Here is an 18,206-nt window from a genome sequence, read left to right as displayed (position 1 = left end):
AGAACAATTATGTATTAGAACCCATTAGCATGTGTTGTTCTGCCGGAACAATGATTAGAAACGTCATTTCAATCTGATGTTACCTTCATTGATAGGATGTTCAGACCTCACGTGCTAACAGGCCTTTGATTTCATATGAAGCTATACGCTTGAAAATGTTTAAATGACTACAAAATATTTTATGAAATTATTATTTTGATTAGAACAGCTTGCTTATCTTAAATATGTTTCCAATTTTCTTGGCTAATCTGGGGAAAATAAAGCCATTTGTAAATGGAATTGTCCATATTTGCATTGGTGGTTTGAAACTTACTCCTTAGGGTGAATTGGTGCAATTGTTACATGTTCAAAAATTGTTGTTCTTGCTGATATCTCATTCATTGGCAAGTGAACATGTGCCCTGTGTGGGCATATTATTTTGGACATTGCTTGATTACTACTGGGCTTCATGTTTAGGAGAAAAAGTGTCCAGTTGAGACCTTGTCTGTGTGACCTGCAGCTGTCTTGCTTTTCACTGCAGGGTTGTGCGGTCCCTGGAGGTGTGCATTGTTGCTCGGTATCCACCAACTACACTTGCTGCACTGATTATCTGTACTTCTTATGGTCTGATTAGAAGAATGTGAGATTGGCAGTCACTTGTTACCTAAAAGAAAACAATCATTTTCACATGAGAAGAATAGAATGCAGAAATGGCCCGGAGTAGTGAAACGTAATGGTCATCCTGGTGGCATGCGTGCTGCCACACCATGCCCATTCTTCTGTTAGACAGTCTCTGTGGTCTCGAATGGGTATATTACTTCACATAGCATACTTCCTTCCTACAATTAAGAGCAATCACCTTTTCCACTAACTTATCCAAACACTTCTCCTGATGTTCTTATGAAAGCTTATTGTTATTTTTCTGTATGCAGCTCAAAAGTAGTAATTTGAGTTAAAAAAAATTGTATATAAATATGAGGCAAGATTTGGTATAGATTTCAAAATCTGTGTTCAGTGTGGGGAGAATGGTAAAGGTGGCTAGGGTGCTAAGAGTTACTGTAATTTAGTGATCAAATAAAAACTGTTGCTGTACTTTATGTATAGGGAATAATGGTCCACTGCCCACAGGGCCTGTGCTGATGACAGCTTCTTCTGTTTCCTTGTGGGTACTACCAGGTGAAGCTGGCATATCAGGAGTCTGAGATTGTAGCCCTCTTGAAAAAGATTCCCTTGGGCACTAATGAGATGAACACTATTCGAGGAAGAGCTGAAGAACTGCGAGAAGGGACACTATGTGATTACCGTCCTGTCCTGCCTCTGATGCTGGCTAGCTTTATATTTGATGTCCTGTGCACCCCAGGTACTGTCTGCATTGGCTTGAGGGTGCAAAGGGCATGTTCTGAAATGCCAGGTCTTGAAGGGTTTTCAAAGAGAAACTGATTTCTGGATAAGAACAGCCTAGTCTTGATTCTTTACACACTGTTGCTTGCACTCCCCTCCATGTTGCTTTAAAGGTATTTTGTGTCCTGATGGAACCATCTCTCCTCCTGCTTACATTTTGAAACAACTGGCAACTTACCACATTTCCACACTGTGCGTGTGTGTCCGTAAAATAGTTACAAATTACTGACTTTTACGCTGGTTATATTCAGAGAAAGGAACCATGTCAGATATAGTGTGGCCAGCAGGACCAGGGCAGTGGTCGTCCCCCTGTACTTGGCACTGGGGGGGCCGCACCTCGAATCCTGTGTTTGGTTTTGGACCCCTCGCTACAAGAGGGATGTCGAGGTGCTGCAGTGTATGCAAAGGGCAACAAAGCTGGGGAAGGGTCTGGAGCACCAGTCTGATGGGGAGCGGCTGGGGGACCTGGCGCGGTTCAGCCTGGAGAGCAGAGGGCTCAGGGGGGACCTTCTTGCTCTCTACAGCTGCCTGAAAGGAGGCTGTAGGCAGGTGGGGGCTGGTCTCTTCCCCCATATAAAAAGCAATAGGACAAGAGGAAATGGCCTCAAGTTGTGCCAGGGGAGGTTTAAATTGGGTATTAGGAAAAAATTCTTCACTGAATGGTTGGCCAAGCATTGGAACAGGCTGCCCCGGGGGGTGGTGGAGTCACCATCCCTAGAAGTGTTCAGAAAACATGTGGGTATGGCGCTTAGAGGCATGGTTTAGCGGTGGATTTGGCAATGCTCCGTTAACGGTTGGACTTGATAATCTTAAAGGTCTTTTCCAACCTAAATAATTCTATGATTCTTTAAATCTAGCATTTAAAAAAGAACACAACAGCCTGGTATTAGAAGTCTGACCTGGAAATATACCTGCCTTGTCTGCAGCCTTCTGAGTTTCGAGAGAGAAAGGTGCTGTGATCTTGAAACTGGTACAAGGCTCGGAATAGGACCTCAGAAGCTCTGCAAATTCAGAAAGCTGTCAGAAATGTCTTTTGCCTTGAGGTCCTAGTTTTGAAAGCTGAGCACTAATTCTATTGTCTTCTCTCAGTGGTTTCTCCTACAGGCTCTAGACCCCCAAGCCGTAATTGGAATAATGAAATGCCTGGAGATGAAGAGCTTGGTTTTGAGGCAGCTGTTGCTGCTCTTGGTAAGAATTTTCTCCAAGAAAAGTCTGTCTTCATCCATGTTCTGCATACTGCCTCATTTTGTGTGGTGAGAGTTAGTAGTTCATTCCAGTTTGGTGCAGAAATGAAAGTGTGGGCCTATTTGTAAGAACCAGATGCAGAAGGATTCTCCATGCCAGGGCTGAGGTGCCTTTGAAAAAGGTGCGCTGTGAAAAAGGGATGGGGGATATGGGACAGGAACTGAATGTTAAAGTAGTAACATGAATTTTGCCTTTCTTGTTGCTCATTTGTTGCGGAAGATGTATTGCCAGCTTCTTAATGGAGATGGACAGTTTCAGAGAACAAAAGACAATAAATTCAGGAGAGGTTAGACAGTGATAGTGAAAGACTAGCAGAAGATCTCTCGAGCATTATCGTATAATTCAGGATCTTAGCATAATACTGGATTCTTGCCTCATTTATCAACTTCAGCGACAAAGCAGTGATTATATATACTATGTTGTCAATACTGTATGCCTGTTTTAAAGCAGCATACAAAAAGGAATAGAATTGACTAAACAAGGCCTGTCCTCTGTTGCCTCACCTCTGAAAGGGGGAAGATGAGTTCTTTATGGAGTGGCAATGCTGCTTGGAGCATCTGCAGAAACTGGAAAAGTTTGTTTCAAGATGGAGTGGTGGGCTTGCCTGGACTCTTTTCCTGAGGCATATGTCTGGTTGGTTTGACAGCTGTAGCAAGCTTAGTATTCTGGGGACAGGCAGCAGCTCCTGTTTATTCATGACCTATTTCTGAAATTAACAGAAAAATAGAAGGCGGGGGGGGGGAAATCCCCTTTTGCCTGTGACAGTGAGGTGACAGTCTGAGGAACAGATAGTGCTCAAGATGTGGTGTGGTCCCATGAGCTTACTTGTCTCTTCATCCCCTCTTTTCTGGCCTGCAGGCATGAAAACAACTGTCAGTGAAGCAGAACATCCTCTGTTGTGTGAAGGCACCCGAAGGGAGAAAGGGGATCTGGCACTAGCCCTGATGATCACTTACAAGGATGATCAGTCTAAGCTGAAGAAGGTGAGCTTCCCCTGGAAAGGGGAAAGGGAGATGCAGAGCAAACCATGTTTGGGTTGTGATGGATTTGATAGTTTTGCCAGTGAACATAAGTTACTGCATCATGTACTGATGATTACAAGCTATGTTGTGATGTTTAAATTCTTCTGCTGATGCAAAATCCGATTTGGCGCTGCCCTGGAAGGGGCACTCTTTCCATAGGTCTCAGGTCCATTTGGGAGATTCATTCTCGCTGCTTTTAATGCTTTCTCTTACCAGCTAAAGCAAGTCCTTTGTCCCAGGGTTTTTCAGTGTGCACTCTCTGTGTGATCTGGGGATTGCTTCTGTTTTGCTGCAGGGCCGTTGGCTTGCTAAACAGTGTATCTTGCAAAGCCTTTGTTTCTTAACCTCTCCCCTCTTTGATATACTAGTTCAGTCCACCTGTGCCTTAATCTCCCATGCAAGAGAGATAGTAAAACTCTTCCCCTCCACCCCAAACACTGCTGAAGCTTCAGGAAGAGTTTTATTAATCTTTTATATTCAGAAACACTTCTACCTGGTAAAGATATTATTAGTGCCTTTCTGTCTCCTGAAGGAGAAGCACTTTTGCTATACTTTGCTCCAGGGAATAACGGACACTGTGATATCAGTCATCTGCAAATAAATGCTCTGTCACACTCATGGTGTTCATCTTGTGTCAACAATGAATAGTAGAAATGGCCCATAAGATGTGGTCATGCATCGATGACCCCAATTATCTAATAAATAAAGACGAGAAGGTGTTATTGTAGGCCAGGAGAAATCAGTTTCTGTAGTGGGTTTACCAGTTTCTCAGCAATGGTATGACAGGATTTTTTGAATGGTGAGCATAGAATTTTGGTAATTTAAACAAGAAAATCTAATGACTGGCAGAACTAAATATAGAGTCCTCCATTCCGTTCTTGATGTGCCAGAATTCTTTATTGTGAGTTTTGAGTGCTTTTCAAGTAAAGTCAGTGACTGTTTGAAGTGAAAATGGGGATGTTACTGAGTACGAATGAATTTTTGCTTCCTCAGTAATGCAGACCACATGGCCCTCAACTGTGCATTCTACATCTTCAGTGCAGGAAGGTGATGCCGACTTTTCTTTTTCTTTTCTTTTTAATTTTTTTTTCCATTTTTTTTTTTCCTTGCTGTTAAAGATTTTGGACAAACTCCTGGACAGAGAGAGTCAAACTCACAAACCACAGACACTGAGTTCCTTCTACTCATCCAGCAAGCCTACAGTAGCAAATCAAAAATCTCCTTCCAAACACGCTGCCCAGTCCACTGCAGCTATCCAACAGCTCCCAGGGACTTCTGTCACTCAGCAAGCTGCTGTGAGTACTGCAGTCCAGAGCAGTCCCGAGAACTTCGTGGAGAAGAGCGCACAGGGTAAGAGATGCTTTGTAAGGGCTATGCTGAAACCCTTCTGTTACCTGTGCAAAACTGGAACCGTACATTTTTGTCTGCTTGGGGAAGTAGTCAGAGCGATTATATTACCATCTGGCTGCTTGGTGGTTGCTAGAATGTCATTCCCTCCCTTATCTGTTCGGCTGGATCCATTTCTGTATGCATTCTTACTGCATAGAAATTCAAGCTTTCAAGAAAATCAAAATCTTCAGCTTTTCCTATCTTGAGCCTGTTGTATAACTAGTTAACATAAAACTACTGTGACTCTGTTTTTTGGGTTTGTATCACAGAGGTGCAGGATTCCAGAAAGTTATACACTGAGTCAGGTACTTTCATGCAAGATAACTAATTAAGATGGCTGAAGGGCATTGGAGATAAACCTGGTTTTCTTCAAGCTATGCTTCTACTTTGGTGGCAAACTTCACGTTGAGCAGCATTTGGTGGAAATCAAGTGCCCTCTTAACTGTCCCCAAAGAGATCAATACTAGCTGAGGATGGCTGCAGTAAGGTTAGGATTGCTGGAGCATTTTTATTCTAAAAACTTTCCCTAGTTGCAGCAAATTTTCCAGATCTTCAGTTATTAAGATTAAATGTCCTTGACCTGGTATCGGATGATATGCTTAACAGTGTAAGAAAACGGAGATAATCCTGCTCCTAAATACCACTAATTTTATGAAAATCCTGTATCTTTTGATGTTTGTATCTTTTTAAGTGGCCACATCTGGTTTTAGAGATAAAGAAACAAATGATGTTGTTTACCTTGTTCTGCCTATGCAGAGAGCTCTCAGAGGTCCCCCTGTGAGCCAGCTGCAGAGGCCACTGTCTTGAAACAAGAAGGAAAGGTCCCCAGTCGTCTGGCCCTTGGAAACCGTGGTGGATACAACGGGAGGTGCTGGGGTTCGCCTGTCAGGCAGAAGAAGAAACACACAGGTAGGAACGGACTAGTTCATATACTGTCTACTGCTGTGCTAGGCAGCCTGCTGGGGTTTCAGCAATTCCCTTGCTCTTTTGTTCCACTTGTCGCTTTTCCCATACTACAGAAGCAGCTGGTTGTCTCGGAGGTGTTTGGCATGGAGAAATAGGTTTTCCTCCACAGATTTCCTGCCCCCTTCCTTAGGGCAACTTACCGTACCTTTCTCATGCCAGATACATTCTGGGTGATGGATTAGGTATCTGGAGCTGAATGGTTGCTGGACTCTGAGAACAGAGCACTGTGCTCCTGGGTCCAGAAACAAATTCAGAGGAGCTGCTGCCTCTCTACGCTTCTCTTGGGGAGAAGGTGTAAGTTAGAGGCTGAGGATGTGATGAACCTTTGTGTAAATTGTGCAGCGTATACCAGAAGGATTTTCTTTGTATACGGTCTGTGGAACTTGACTTTATACTTCTTGTGGTTATACTCTGTCACAAAGCTTGGCAGATGGAGTGAGGGATGTTGTGAAGGGGGAAATAAAGACACATTGTCCTTGGACTCTTCTGCTTTTTAATCCAAACACTGCAAAATGACACTGATATCTGTGGCCAAACTGACTAATTTAGTCTCTCTTGATTTGCAAAGTTGGATGCCTGGCAGCTGTGAGGCTGACTGTCACTACTGGCATGACTGATCTTAGTTGGGACTGTAGGTGATGTGGGCAAGAGTTTACCTATGCACATTGCATTTCCCAACGCTGGTGACGTTACTGTGTTGGTTCTGGTGTTGTAGGCATGGCTAGTATTGACAGCAGCGCTCCTGAAACCACCTCTGACAGTTCTCCAACGCTCAGTCGGCGGCCGCTACGTGGGGGATGGGCAACAACATCCTGGGGCAGAGGACAGGACAGTGACAGCATCAGCAGTTCTTCAAGTGATTCGCTGGGATCCTCCTCTTCCAGTGGCAGTAGGAGAGCCAGCGGGGGAGCCCGTGCAAAGACTGTGGAAGTTGGCAGGTAACGAATAATATGAACACACAGAGGCAACCTCTAGGCCTGCTGTCAGGGAGCTAGGACGTATGCATCGGGAAGTAACTTCCTTGGGAGAGTTTGCTTTGTTTCCCCTGGACCCTAAAGACAGGAACTCTGCTAGTGAACTCAGGGGTACTTGTTGCTGTCTGAAAGGTTCCTCTATCTTTATCTTCTAGGTATAAAGGGAGGCGGCTGGAGAGCCATGCTCCTCATGTCCCAAACCAGCCCTCAGAGGCAGCTGCTCACTTCTACTTTGAATTGGCCAAGACGGTCCTTATCAAAGCAGGTGGAAACAGCAGCACCTCTATCTTCACACACCCTTCCTCCAGTGGTGGGCACCAGGGACCACACCGCAACCTTCACCTCTGCGCCTTCGAGATTGGGCTGTATGCACTAGGGCTGCACAACTTTGTGTCTCCCAACTGGCTCTCTCGAACTTACTCCTCCCATGTCTCTTGGATCACAGGTTACAGCAAAACTTTATTGGGAACCTTACTTTGGGGCAGGAAGGAAGGAAGGGAGGGAGGCAGGCTTATTCCCCAGAATGTCGGTGCTGATGTGCTGTGGTAGCCATGTAAGCTGCTGGCACAGCTGGCAGTAGAAGCTGAGCACCAGTGTTTTACACAGTGGTGCTTGCTTTGGCCTGGAAAGTTCTTCTGACCTGTTTCTTCTCATTTGTACTGCAAATGCTTCAGTCTTCAAAGCCGTAGACCACTTCTCACACAGAGACTGGTCTTCAGTTTTCCTTCAGCAGTCTGCTGAAGGGAAACATTTGTCAAGTCTGAACACGCTCTTTGGCTGTGTTCAGCATTTCACTTTCCTACTCCTCCTGTTTGCACCCAGACCTACTACCTGCTTACTATCCATGGCTTCTAGAGCCTGAAAAACACCCTTGAAATGTCATGTTTTCCTGACGTGATGGAAGTAGAACAGCAGTCCAGGCTGTGGTTTGTGGGTACTAAAATCACCTATAGAAAATTCCTCCTCACTGCCTGAAATGCATCGTTAGCTTAACTTTAAAAATAGTACCCTCACGCACTGCTTGCTTATCGAGGGCTCTTGCCTGTCCTGTGTTTTGGAGGAAGAGCCTAAATTTGACTTGAAGCCCGAGGGGAGCAACTGGGGTCTGCCACTGCTCCTGAAGGAAGTGGGGAGTGCACCTCCTGTTGAGGGAAAGCTGACTGGAACTGTGCTGGGCGTACAGTGGTGTGAGAGTCTTCTCTCTTCCTCTTAGGGCAGGCCATGGAGATCGGTAGCGCAGCCTTGAACATCCTGGTGGAGTGTTGGGATGGACATCTGACTCCCCCAGAGGTGGCATCGTTGGCAGACAGAGCTTCACGGGCCAGAGACTCCAACATGGTGCGGGCAGCGGCTGAACTGGCACTCAGCTGCCTGCCCCACGCCCATGCCCTGAACCCAAATGAGATCCAGAGGGCTCTGGTGCAGTGTAAGGAACAGGTGAGCATCACGTGGGGGCTGGCTAGCGCAAGGCGATTCCTACTATCAAGGACGTGCTGTTACTTGTGGGATTGGCTCCTGTGCCACTGGACAGTCTTAATCCCAGTTCTGTGGATTTCTTATGTTTCATGAATAACTCTGGTTATTCTGCTGCGTAGCTGTGATCTGTCTGCTCCCCATAGCATCAGTCATTTTAGAGTGCCTTTTACTTTTCTGCTGTTTTGCCTCCTTGCCTTTCTGGTTTTGCGTTCTTCACTTCTGCTTTTCTTTCCCTGCCCACAGGACAATCTGATGCTGGAAAAGGCCTGTATGGCAGTAGAAGAGGCAGCCAAAGGAGGTGGTGTCTACCCAGAAGTCCTCTTTGAAGTAGCTCACCAGTGGTACTGGCTCTACGAACAGACTGTTGGTGGCACCCCGGCCCAGAGAGAAGGTGCCACTGGCTGCAGTGCCAGTGGTGCGCGGGCTGCCTCTGAAGCAGCACGTGGGTTGACAGACAACCGGGTGACCTCTGAGCCAACCACTGTAACAGTGGCAGCTGCGGTAACCGCCGCAGCAACAGTCATGCCGGTGATCTCTGTGGGGTCCACCATGTACCAGCAGCACACAATGGCAGGGCCGGCGATGGCACATACACACACGCAGGGTCTCCACCCTTACACCACCCTTCAGACTCACATCCCCTGTAATCCCCAGTATATCGGACACACTATCCAGCACATGCCGCGCCCAGCTGTCTTCCCGGTCCCTGGCTCAGCATACCCGCAGGTGAGTTTTGCCTGTGCCTTGTTCATTTACGGTGACTTTGTGCGGCTGTTTCCGGAGGGAGTAGGTTGGACTGGGGAGAGTGTGGGGTCAGACCTGCCGTGGCTTGAGATCTAGCCTCTGCTCTCGCTCACTGGCCGAGTTGTGGTACTTACTTTGGCTCCCCAGCTCAGCTTTTGCATAATGAGGACCCTTCTGTGGGTGCATTTGAAGTCTCAGGAGAATACAAAATATAATACAGCAGTAGTTTTTAATGTTTATTGCTTTAATGTTTCTCAGAAAGCTTGTCTTCTTGAGAGCTTGCAGGCTAAATAGAGACTACGGAGGGAAAACCAAATGAAAGTTATTTTAACCTCTGCCTATTTTTGAAAGTTCTGGGAGTGGTTTTCTGCAAAGTGATCAGATTTAAAAGGAGGAGCAAGCAGATGTAATGGTTATGTGGTGCAAGGTAGTTTCTGTGCTGCTGCTTCCTGTGCTTCCTTCTCCCTGTCGGATTGGACTTCCCGTGCTCTGGGGTTTGTGTGGGGACAGCGTGTTTTGGACTGCCTCTAAATGGTCAGACGAATAGACATGACTGTTATTTATCTTCTGTTTTAGGGTGTCCATCCAGCATTCATAGGAGCGCAGTACCCTTACTCAGTAACAACGCCATCACTGGCAGCTACAGCAGTGTCATTCCCTGGTGTGCCCGTCCCATCCATGACGCAGATTGCAGTGCATCCCTATCACAGTGAGACAGGACTGTCACTGTCTTCCAATGTAGCCAGTAAGTGTTACAGCTGTGGGCTGTGTGTAGCATGGGTTTATTTACCATGCCTCCTAGCTGTGCCCCAGTCAAGTCCTGCTGCTCACTGACCACAGGTGGAACCAGGGTTCTTGTGCTGAAATGTTCTGGCCAAATCCACTCCACCCTAAAGATGTGCATGCTCAGGGATGCATAAGGGGGCCTGATTCAGCTAGCAGAGCTTTAATTTCTGTTCAACTAAATTTCCAGTATGAGATTATTTTGGCCTCTCGGACTACAGTGTATTTGGATCCCTCCTGGCCTTTCTGACTTCTAACTTATTAGAGCTTTATTCCCCCTCTCCTTTGGAGCAGGTGAGCATAGATGATCTTGAGCAGGCTCTTGTGGTTCCTTTGGGTCAGATGAATCGAGAGTGCAGGCAGCAGGCAGACTTGTGCTACAGTAGCACTAATAGAGGTCTTTCCTGCCCGAAGGGAGTGGAGGCAGCCAGTACCTGAAACGGGGAACTTGTAGACAGGACAGATGTTTTGGCAGAACCACGTCAGTGGCAATCTGAATGATTGCTCACGTGTTGTGTTGGTGCTAGAGTGGTGGTGAAGACCCATCTAGTAACGTGTGGCACTGGAACAGCAGATGTTGACTAAACTGTGGACATGCCTCTCATTGCCGTGGGGTTTTGCACCAGTGGGTCGGGGCTGACCCAGGCTTTGTTACCCCCTCACTGGGGAGGCTGTAATGTTTGCCTTTTTGTATATTTGCCTATTAGCGCTTCATAACTCACTAGGTGCTGGAAGACTGGTATGTGGGAAAACACTTAAGAGCTGTGTGGGCCTCCTTCATATCTAGATTATCAGGAGAATCTTTTCAGTTAATTTTATCTTGCATTTTGATGCCAAAAAGCCACTGCAAAAGCATGTGGGATAGTCCTAAAGGCCACAGGATCTGAAGAGCATCCTTTGCTGACAGCCTTAGTCCTGGGTTGTTACTGTGACTTCTAATTGTGCGAAACTGTTCCTGTACTCCTCAAGAGAGCGATGAATCTTTCAGAACTGCTAACTCATCCTGGAGCACTTAATGAAAGGAAAAAACAACCCCACCCTTTCCAGTTGCCATTGTTTATGTCTTGCATAAACTTCTGTTTTCAGTTCTTAAGCTACTGTTTCACTGTTCCTGGAGTACCCGGTCACGTTGCGATGCTTGAGCTCTGGCAGCAATTCAGCTCGCTCTTATGAATTATTCTCCTTGGCCAGACTTCTAATGCAGCATGGATTTTGCCCCACTTTGTGGGTTGTTTGGCACTGTGTGTCTGCTTGGTGGAGGAGGTCAGACAGATCTTTCCTGGAAGGCACATTGTTCTCTGGTATTCAACTATTTAATAGTAAACATTTTAAATAATCAAAAAGAAAAAAAAAAAAAGAAGCTGAAGGTGGCAGGGGAAGAGGAGAAACTGGAAGTTGGAACATTGCCCAAGCTGGTGTAGTATCACCACAGAGAAGCTGTGAAATAAGGGTAGCAATGTGCACGCACCTAAAGGCATCTCTGGTCTGGAATTCTGAAGCAAACCTTGCTTTTTCCTCTCTGTACCTTTCTTGAGAGGGAAAGTTAGATACACTGGAGCCCCTTGCCAGAGCACAGCTTACTGGCTCAGTGTTAACTGCTGTCTGCACAAGTTTAGGTGGTACAGTGTAATGGATTTTCCTGTGATTTCCCTTGATTTTGCCCATACTAGTTCGGTGTCTGAAGGTGACAGATTCTCAAGTGTCCTTGCTGTTTTTACTGGTGATACATGCCAGTGGATGCAGTGGCTGTTCTTTCTAAGGCTGGACTGGTGGCTAGCTGCCAGTAACGCTCTTCCTGTACCCGCACGGTAGCTGGGTGGAGTGATAGCTGGCTTACAACAGAAGTGGAGGAAACCTCATGAAGTTGGACTTGATCTCTGAGTGACTTAATGCTGTTCCTGCTCAATGATTTTCCTAAGCAATTTCTTATCAGGTGTAGACATGCACATGCTTGTTTCCTTGGGCAAGAAATCAGAACCAGACATCTCATTTAATAATAGCAAAGTCAACACATGTATTGACATGTAAAACATGAATGATGTGCATACTCATGATATACTGCAAAAGAGATGGACAAGCATGTGACTGACCCCCTTCAGGCCCAGCTTGCAAACAAAACAGAGATATTCCTGGCCCGTTGTATTTCAGGTGTAAGTCTGTGGTTTTTGGTTGCTGTATTTTCTGTTTAGGGGAACAGAACACTACATTGGCAGGGGGCGGTCAGGTGAGGGAGATGGTGGCCCAAGTAAACCTTCTTTTAGGCTGGCGGTGGGTCCTAATGCTGCTGTTTTGCTCTCTTCAGTAGGAAGTGTCCATGCAGGATCAACGTTCCCAGCGATTCAGGGGGCTTCCTTGACAACTCTGTCCTCACAGCCCAACTCCCTTGTTACAGGGGGTTTTCCTGCCGAGGATGAGCAGCACAGTCAGCCTGTGAGCCCCCAGGGTCTGCACTACCTCCACTCCGCATACCGAGTTGGTAAGGACGGCCAAGTGGGTTTCTGTGGCCCCGTTGAGAGGGATTCAGGGCAGGGCTGCAGGTTTTCACTGTCATTTGGCAATTTGCTACTGCACCTGTTGGGGGTGATGGCATCTTAGGTACATGGGGAAAGCAAGTTTGTGGTCATAAGTGGAGGCTAAAAATGGAGGAAAGCTATAGAAGATTGGAGAGTAGCTGTTGAGTGCCGACAGAGTAGAAGAGAAAGCTAGGTGGGTTAGAGCTGGGGAGAGCCTTGCTTTTCAGCCAGTGTACGTAAAGGCTCTGAGGATGTGATTGTCCAAGTTGTGACTATGTGAAAAAGTGGAGTTCAGCTCCTGCTGCTTGTGGGTGGTGAAGGCAAACCTCTCGTCTAATAATTGGTTGAACCTTCAGAGGCACAGAGAGATGTGCCCTGTGCTTCTCCAGCTAGGCTGCTCAAGGCTGACGTGGAGGGAACTTGGATCTTGTGGAGAGTGGGTATGTAATTAGCATTCCTTTCCCAGTTACCCTGGTTAGGAGGAAAAAAGAGTCTCTGCCTCAACTGCTGTTGGTACCAAGATAGCAGTCTCGGGGGTTGTGATTAAGTTCGGATTGCAGTAAGCTACTTGTCATGGTCCAACCCAGTGGATACTTGGGGAGGGAGGAGGGAGCCTCCAAGATAAGCAAAGACAGCAACAGGGCAGCAAAGGAACAGAACCAGCAAGAAAATGGAAGAAAGGCTAACTAACTGGAGGTTGCTTGAGTTTTTCTGTTGAACGCTAGAGAAGAAAGTACTTGTTAACCAGAAAGGGATGCAGATGTCGTTGGAAACTTAGCAGCGGTAAGCCAGTGAAAGGCGTTTAATGGAGTATCAGAGAAACGGGGGTGGAGAAGAGACTCTGGAAGATCAAGACATGTGCCTTCTGGTATTTTAGAACTGCTTTCATGGGAGGATTTGCCTGAAGAGCTGCATGGCTCAGGACTTTGCAGGCTGGCAATGGTGCAGCTCAACGTTGGCCTGTTGCCTTTGCAGCAGAGTAGATTGGTTTCGGTAGCTTCTCTGTTGCAGTTGTGGGTGCTGCTCAGACTGGGCTTGGCTCTGTCATTGCAGTTATTACTCTAGATCTATGCCAGGGGCATTTTGACAAATGGGAGATCCAGCACTGGTGGCAGAGTTGCATTGTTTCTGAGGTGGAGTGGTTAAATTTGGTTAATAGGTTAAATTTTTCTTTCCCCTACTTTGATAGTCTGGTCAGCCCTGGATAGTAAGACTGTTGTTGTAACAGTGCTGGGTTAATGGTTGGGCTTGATGATCTTAAAGGTCTTTTCCAGCCTAAACAAGTGTATGATTCAATGGAAATTTAGAGCAAACGCGTTGCTTTCAGGACACCTCTTGTAGTGCAGCCACTGGGGCTATCGGCTTGACCCTGCTGTAGGTGCCAGTGGAGTGTCTCTTTGCAGCTCTAGTGAGGTGTGTTGGCAGTGCAGATTTCCCAGCCTGGAGTAGTAGGTCCAGATGTTCTTGCAGATAGTTCCTGTGCTGGCAGGCTCCAAGATAGGCCTTTTGTTTCTCTCTGGACTCTTTGCAGCTAGGGAATTCTCTGCTGATGAAGGGCAGGCCAATCAAGTTGTGTTGCAGTGAGTGAAATGCTAGACTAAGTCTTACTGGGCAGAAGTGCTGCTTGACTCTGGCTGCCCCTTTCTCACAGGGATGCTGGCTCTGGAGATGCTTGGCCGAAGAGCTCACAACGACCATCCCAACAACTTCTCCCGCAGCCCACCCTACACAGAGGATGTAAAATGGCTCCTTGGGTTAGCTGCGAAGTTAGGTAAGGCTCAGAGCAGTACTTAGCAGAAATCCACTTGCTGGGATTTGCACTATGGTGGGAAAAAGCTCTCCAAAGAGTGAAACTTCAAAGACTGGGTGAACCTGATACCTGATCCCATTTCTGAGAGTGTTTCGGAAGATCCCTGCTGCTCTTTCATCCAGGCAGTTGTCCCATTTCTGGGTTCTGTAGGCATGCTGTTGAATTTTGAGGCACTGGATGAAGTGCATGGGGTTGGACAGGGCTCAGAGCTTGTATCTCTTCCATTCTGTAACAGTAACTCTTGCTTTTCCCTTTCTACTGTCTTGTAGATATTCCTCTTTCTTATGTATATTTATACCTTCTGTGAAGACCTTTTGTAGCAATAGGTGCTCAAACCACCAATTGTTTGGTTTTTTGGTTTTACTTCCACTTTGCTCTTGGATCTTTTTTGTCAGCTCATATTTTTAATTCTTTCATAAGCAGTGAGAACTTAAAAAAACCCCAACCTTTATAAACAGCCTGTCTGGTGGCATGGCTTCTCCTGCTGCTGCTGGGGGAGGTCCACTCTAGGCAGAGGTGGGGAAGCTCGACTGTCTCCAGCCTGCCTAAGGCCTGTGTGCTGGTGCATCTAGGCGCTTCCTAGATGAGCGGTCAAGTGGCAGTGGGAGGACGTGCAGTGTGTCCTTGCCTCTGTAGTTACCTTGCCACATCAGTTTTCTTTACTATCCCCTTTAAAGACAGGTGAACTTGGGAATAGCAGTGACTGAGGTAGTACCTGGTCTCTACTCAGACCTGATGGATGTATCGGAATGATCTCTTGTCCCCATGAGTTTGCTAGACTGTGTCCCCTGAGCCTGCTGGAGGATACATTACACTGAGAAGAAGGTGCTCTAAATCCAGGTTCTTGCTGGGAAGTACCTCATTTCTGGTGTGTCTCTTACCTTAACACTGTTGTTCCAACTTCTCCTTCCTGTGCAGGTGTAAACTACGTGCATCAGTTCTGCGTTGGCGCAGCCAAGGGGGTGCTGAGCCCTTTTGTGCTCCAGGAGATCATCATGGAAGCTCTACAGAGGCTCAACCCTGCCCATGTGCACAACCACCTGCGCACCCCAGCCTTCCACCAGCTGGTGCAGAGGTGCCAGCAGGCCTACCTGCAGGTAACGAGTGGGCTGCCTGCCTGCCTGGCAAAGCTGCCGGGCCATTGCCTGCCTTGCAGGAACTGCCTCTGTGTGTGTGTGCGTGGAGGGGAAGGGGCCTTTGGTACTGTAGCAGAAGCGGTCCATTGCCTGACACGTCCCTCAGCAGGGAGAATGGGCATTGCCTGCCTGTGTGGAGGCTGTGTACAAAGGACCTCGTTGTACCGCTGCTTCCAAGGCCTCTCGCCTCCTGTATGCTCCACAAAGGATGGAGTGGTTCTGTGTTCCCTGTCCTTTCTTCCTCACTCCAAGTGCTACCTGTACCTTTTAACTTCTGTACTTTTTCTTTGCTATGTTTTCAAGCTCCCTCCCCCCCTCTCTTGCTAGCATGTCTCTTTTTTTTTTTTTTTTTTTTTTTTTTTTTCTCTCTTGTCTGTAGCCTGTCTTCCCCTCATCACGAAACCCTGGCATGGTTGTCTGGTGTGCCAGTGCTGGCACTAATAGTGGAAGTGGCTTGGTCAGCTACCAGTATGGATGAGATATCTCAGATTTACTGAAACCAGGACAAGTGTGTCTCAGTGAGCCAGCTGGAACACCAGAGTTGCCTGTTCCTTAAAACAGTGTAAACAGGACACCCCAATGTACCTGCTTCTCTTGAATGAATAACCAGAAGGGTGATTCTGTAGACCTGTCCAGTTTGGATTAGCTGTCCTATCACCTAGATATTTTGGAGAAATGGCAGCTGCTTCACTTGAGCTCAAAAGCTAGATTTGCAGTTTTGGGGCCTTAGTGAGAAGCTGATAGACGTGACAGTGTTAAGCCTACAGGTATTTCATAGCCTCACTCCATCCATACCCCTTAGCAAAGGAGAAGTTCAGTGAACGTGCTGGGTCCCCACGTGTAGCCTGCGGGGGTGCAGCGTTAGCTGGCCCTTCTGTGCTGTACTGCGGCCCAGTTTGGTGCTCATGAAGGAGAGGACACCTGCCGGTGCCATGTGCTTCGTTTCTGTGCTCTCTCTCAGCGACCACTCCCCTGGGCTGCCTTAGGGTGTGCGGGCAGCACTGCTGTCCCTTTGAGCTAGCTCTCCTCTGTCTTGAGACCTCTCGTGGGGTAACAGGATCATGTGATGCGTCACCCTGGGAGCTCTTGAGCCCTCCTCTGAGTGTCACCAGCACGAGGGTGGTGAGCAGATACCTTAAGGCTCTTTCCCTGTTCCCATCCAGTACATCCATCATCGGCTGATCCATCTCACTCCAGCTGACTACGATGACTTTGTGAATGCCATCCGCAGCGCCAGAAGCGCCTTCTGCCTGACTCCCATGGGCATGATGCAGTTTAATGATATTCTCCAGAACCTAAAGCGCAGCAAGCAAACAAAGGAGCTGTGGCAAAGGGTCTCTCTGGAAATGACCACCTTCTCGCCGTGACAGCGGGCGGAGCTCCACGGACACACAACCCTTTGTCTCGCATAGTTGTAGTTCCATTTACACCATCCTTCCTTCTGGTGTCTTTTTTAATTTTAGTTTTAACTTGTTGGAAACCACTGATCTGATGTATTTATACCATGACATTCCTCTCCAGCACTGTTGCGTGTTGGCGCTCTGCTTTGCTCGCTCTTCCTCCTCCTCCTCAGTGGGCTGCAGGCTTTCAGAAGCATCAGGAAATGAGAAGGAAGTTGAGCTGGCTGCCCTGTGGTGTAGTCACCGCTTTTTTCCCTGAGCCCCTGGAGGCTGTCCTGCGAGCAGTTTGCAGTGTGATTACGCACGTGTTAGAGGGGTGGGGGATTCTGTCTTAAATATTTATTTTGGCATTTATAAATATGTAAACTTTTTTTTTTAATGGGCTTCTCTTACTCCACACACCATCTCTTGGGAGAGGCTGGGACTGCTGTGCACAGCCCGTGCTCCCTCCATGCCTTCCAGCAGCTCCTGCAGAGAGGAGCTGAGGCTGGCGCAGCAGGGCCAGGGCCACAGCTTTCTGCGGCAGCTGCTGAGGGCAGAGGCTGCAGCTCGGGCAGTCGGAGGCCGGGACTGCGCTGAGCTGCCTGGAGGCTGCCAGAAATGCTTGGGCTGTTTCTCAGGAGTGTCCCTCACTGGGCACTGCTGGCTCATAGGATGTTTTGATCCTGGTTGTTCAGAGTTGTACAATCGTGTTTCTTTTGGCTGGGGTATTACTCTCCTGTAATCAGTTTCTTATCCCTTGTCTCTTCTCGTTTCCTGATTAAACACTCGTTTTCTTAGACTGACTCTCTCTTCTCTCTGCTATGATGTTGACAGTCTGATGGCGCTGGCCTGCTGCGTGCCATGGGAGCTTCTGTGAGCCCTGGCAGATCGCTGTCCTGCCTTGGGGAGCAGCAGTCCAGCGTGTGGCAGGTGGCCAGAGCTTTGATGCAGGCTGTGAGCCAAGGGTTTCTTGCTGCTGCTGTGAGGACATCCTCTGCAGAGGCTGAGGAATGTGCAGACCGGGTTGGTGATGGTGGCAGGGGAGCTGGTGGGATGTTCTGCCAACACTTCTGCCAGCCACCAGGTTCCTTTTCTGGTCTGTGCACCGGTGATACCACGTGGTAATGCAGAGCACTGCAGTGTGCGTAGCCAAAGCATTGTGCAGAGTGGTAGCTGCTCACCCCTGACGTAGTTGTTAAAGGTGGCCTGTGGTCTGCTCCCATGCATTTTGGGAGATGTTTGGTGGACTATGCGAGATACCCAATAGGGACAGCATTGCAGAAAACTCATTTTGGAAAGCTTTTATTTTTATGCCAAGGAAATTTAAAAGGCTGCTGCTATTTGTAAGCATACAAGCACATGCATTTCAGGGCTTTTAAAACTCTT

General features: G+C 47.5%; 1 protein-coding gene across 7 annotated transcripts in view; it reads left to right on the top strand.

The window, feature by feature from the left end:
- Nucleotides 1-17,619, top strand: part of ZSWIM8 (zinc finger SWIM-type containing 8) — a 63,082-nt gene extending 45,463 nt beyond the window's left edge. For 4 of the 7 annotated variants that reach the window (XM_080401166.1, XM_080401171.1, XM_080401170.1 and 1 more), the window contains 15 exons: nucleotides 521-556; nucleotides 1,156-1,339; nucleotides 2,470-2,568; nucleotides 3,484-3,608; nucleotides 4,766-4,997; nucleotides 5,793-5,945; nucleotides 6,718-6,940; nucleotides 7,132-7,421; nucleotides 8,190-8,413; nucleotides 8,696-9,178; nucleotides 9,773-9,941; nucleotides 12,282-12,455; nucleotides 14,144-14,263; nucleotides 15,221-15,399; nucleotides 16,602-17,619. In XM_080401166.1, coding sequence (XP_080257292.1) covers nucleotides 521-556; nucleotides 1,156-1,339; nucleotides 2,470-2,568; nucleotides 3,484-3,608; nucleotides 4,766-4,997; nucleotides 5,793-5,945; nucleotides 6,718-6,940; nucleotides 7,132-7,421; nucleotides 8,190-8,413; nucleotides 8,696-9,178; nucleotides 9,773-9,941; nucleotides 12,282-12,455; nucleotides 14,144-14,263; nucleotides 15,221-15,399; nucleotides 16,602-16,805 — 2,895 coding nt within the window. In that variant the 3' untranslated portion in view covers nucleotides 16,806-17,619. The remainder of the gene's footprint in view (nucleotides 1-520; nucleotides 557-1,155; nucleotides 1,340-2,469; nucleotides 2,569-3,483; nucleotides 3,609-4,765; nucleotides 4,998-5,792; nucleotides 5,946-6,717; nucleotides 6,941-7,131; nucleotides 7,422-8,189; nucleotides 8,414-8,695; nucleotides 9,179-9,772; nucleotides 9,942-12,281; nucleotides 12,456-14,143; nucleotides 14,264-15,220; nucleotides 15,400-16,601) is intronic. The other 3 variants (XM_080401168.1, XM_080401167.1, XM_080401169.1) reach the window with 3 other exon arrangements.
- The last annotated feature ends 587 nt before the right edge of the window (nucleotides 17,620-18,206 follow it).

This window comes from Falco punctatus, assembly GCF_963210335.1.
Source record: "Falco punctatus genome assembly, chromosome: 9".
NCBI lineage: Eukaryota > Metazoa > Chordata > Aves > Falconiformes > Falconidae > Falco > Falco punctatus.
Note: the sequence above shows the minus strand (reverse complement) of the source record. Positions and strands in the feature narration are given on the sequence as shown.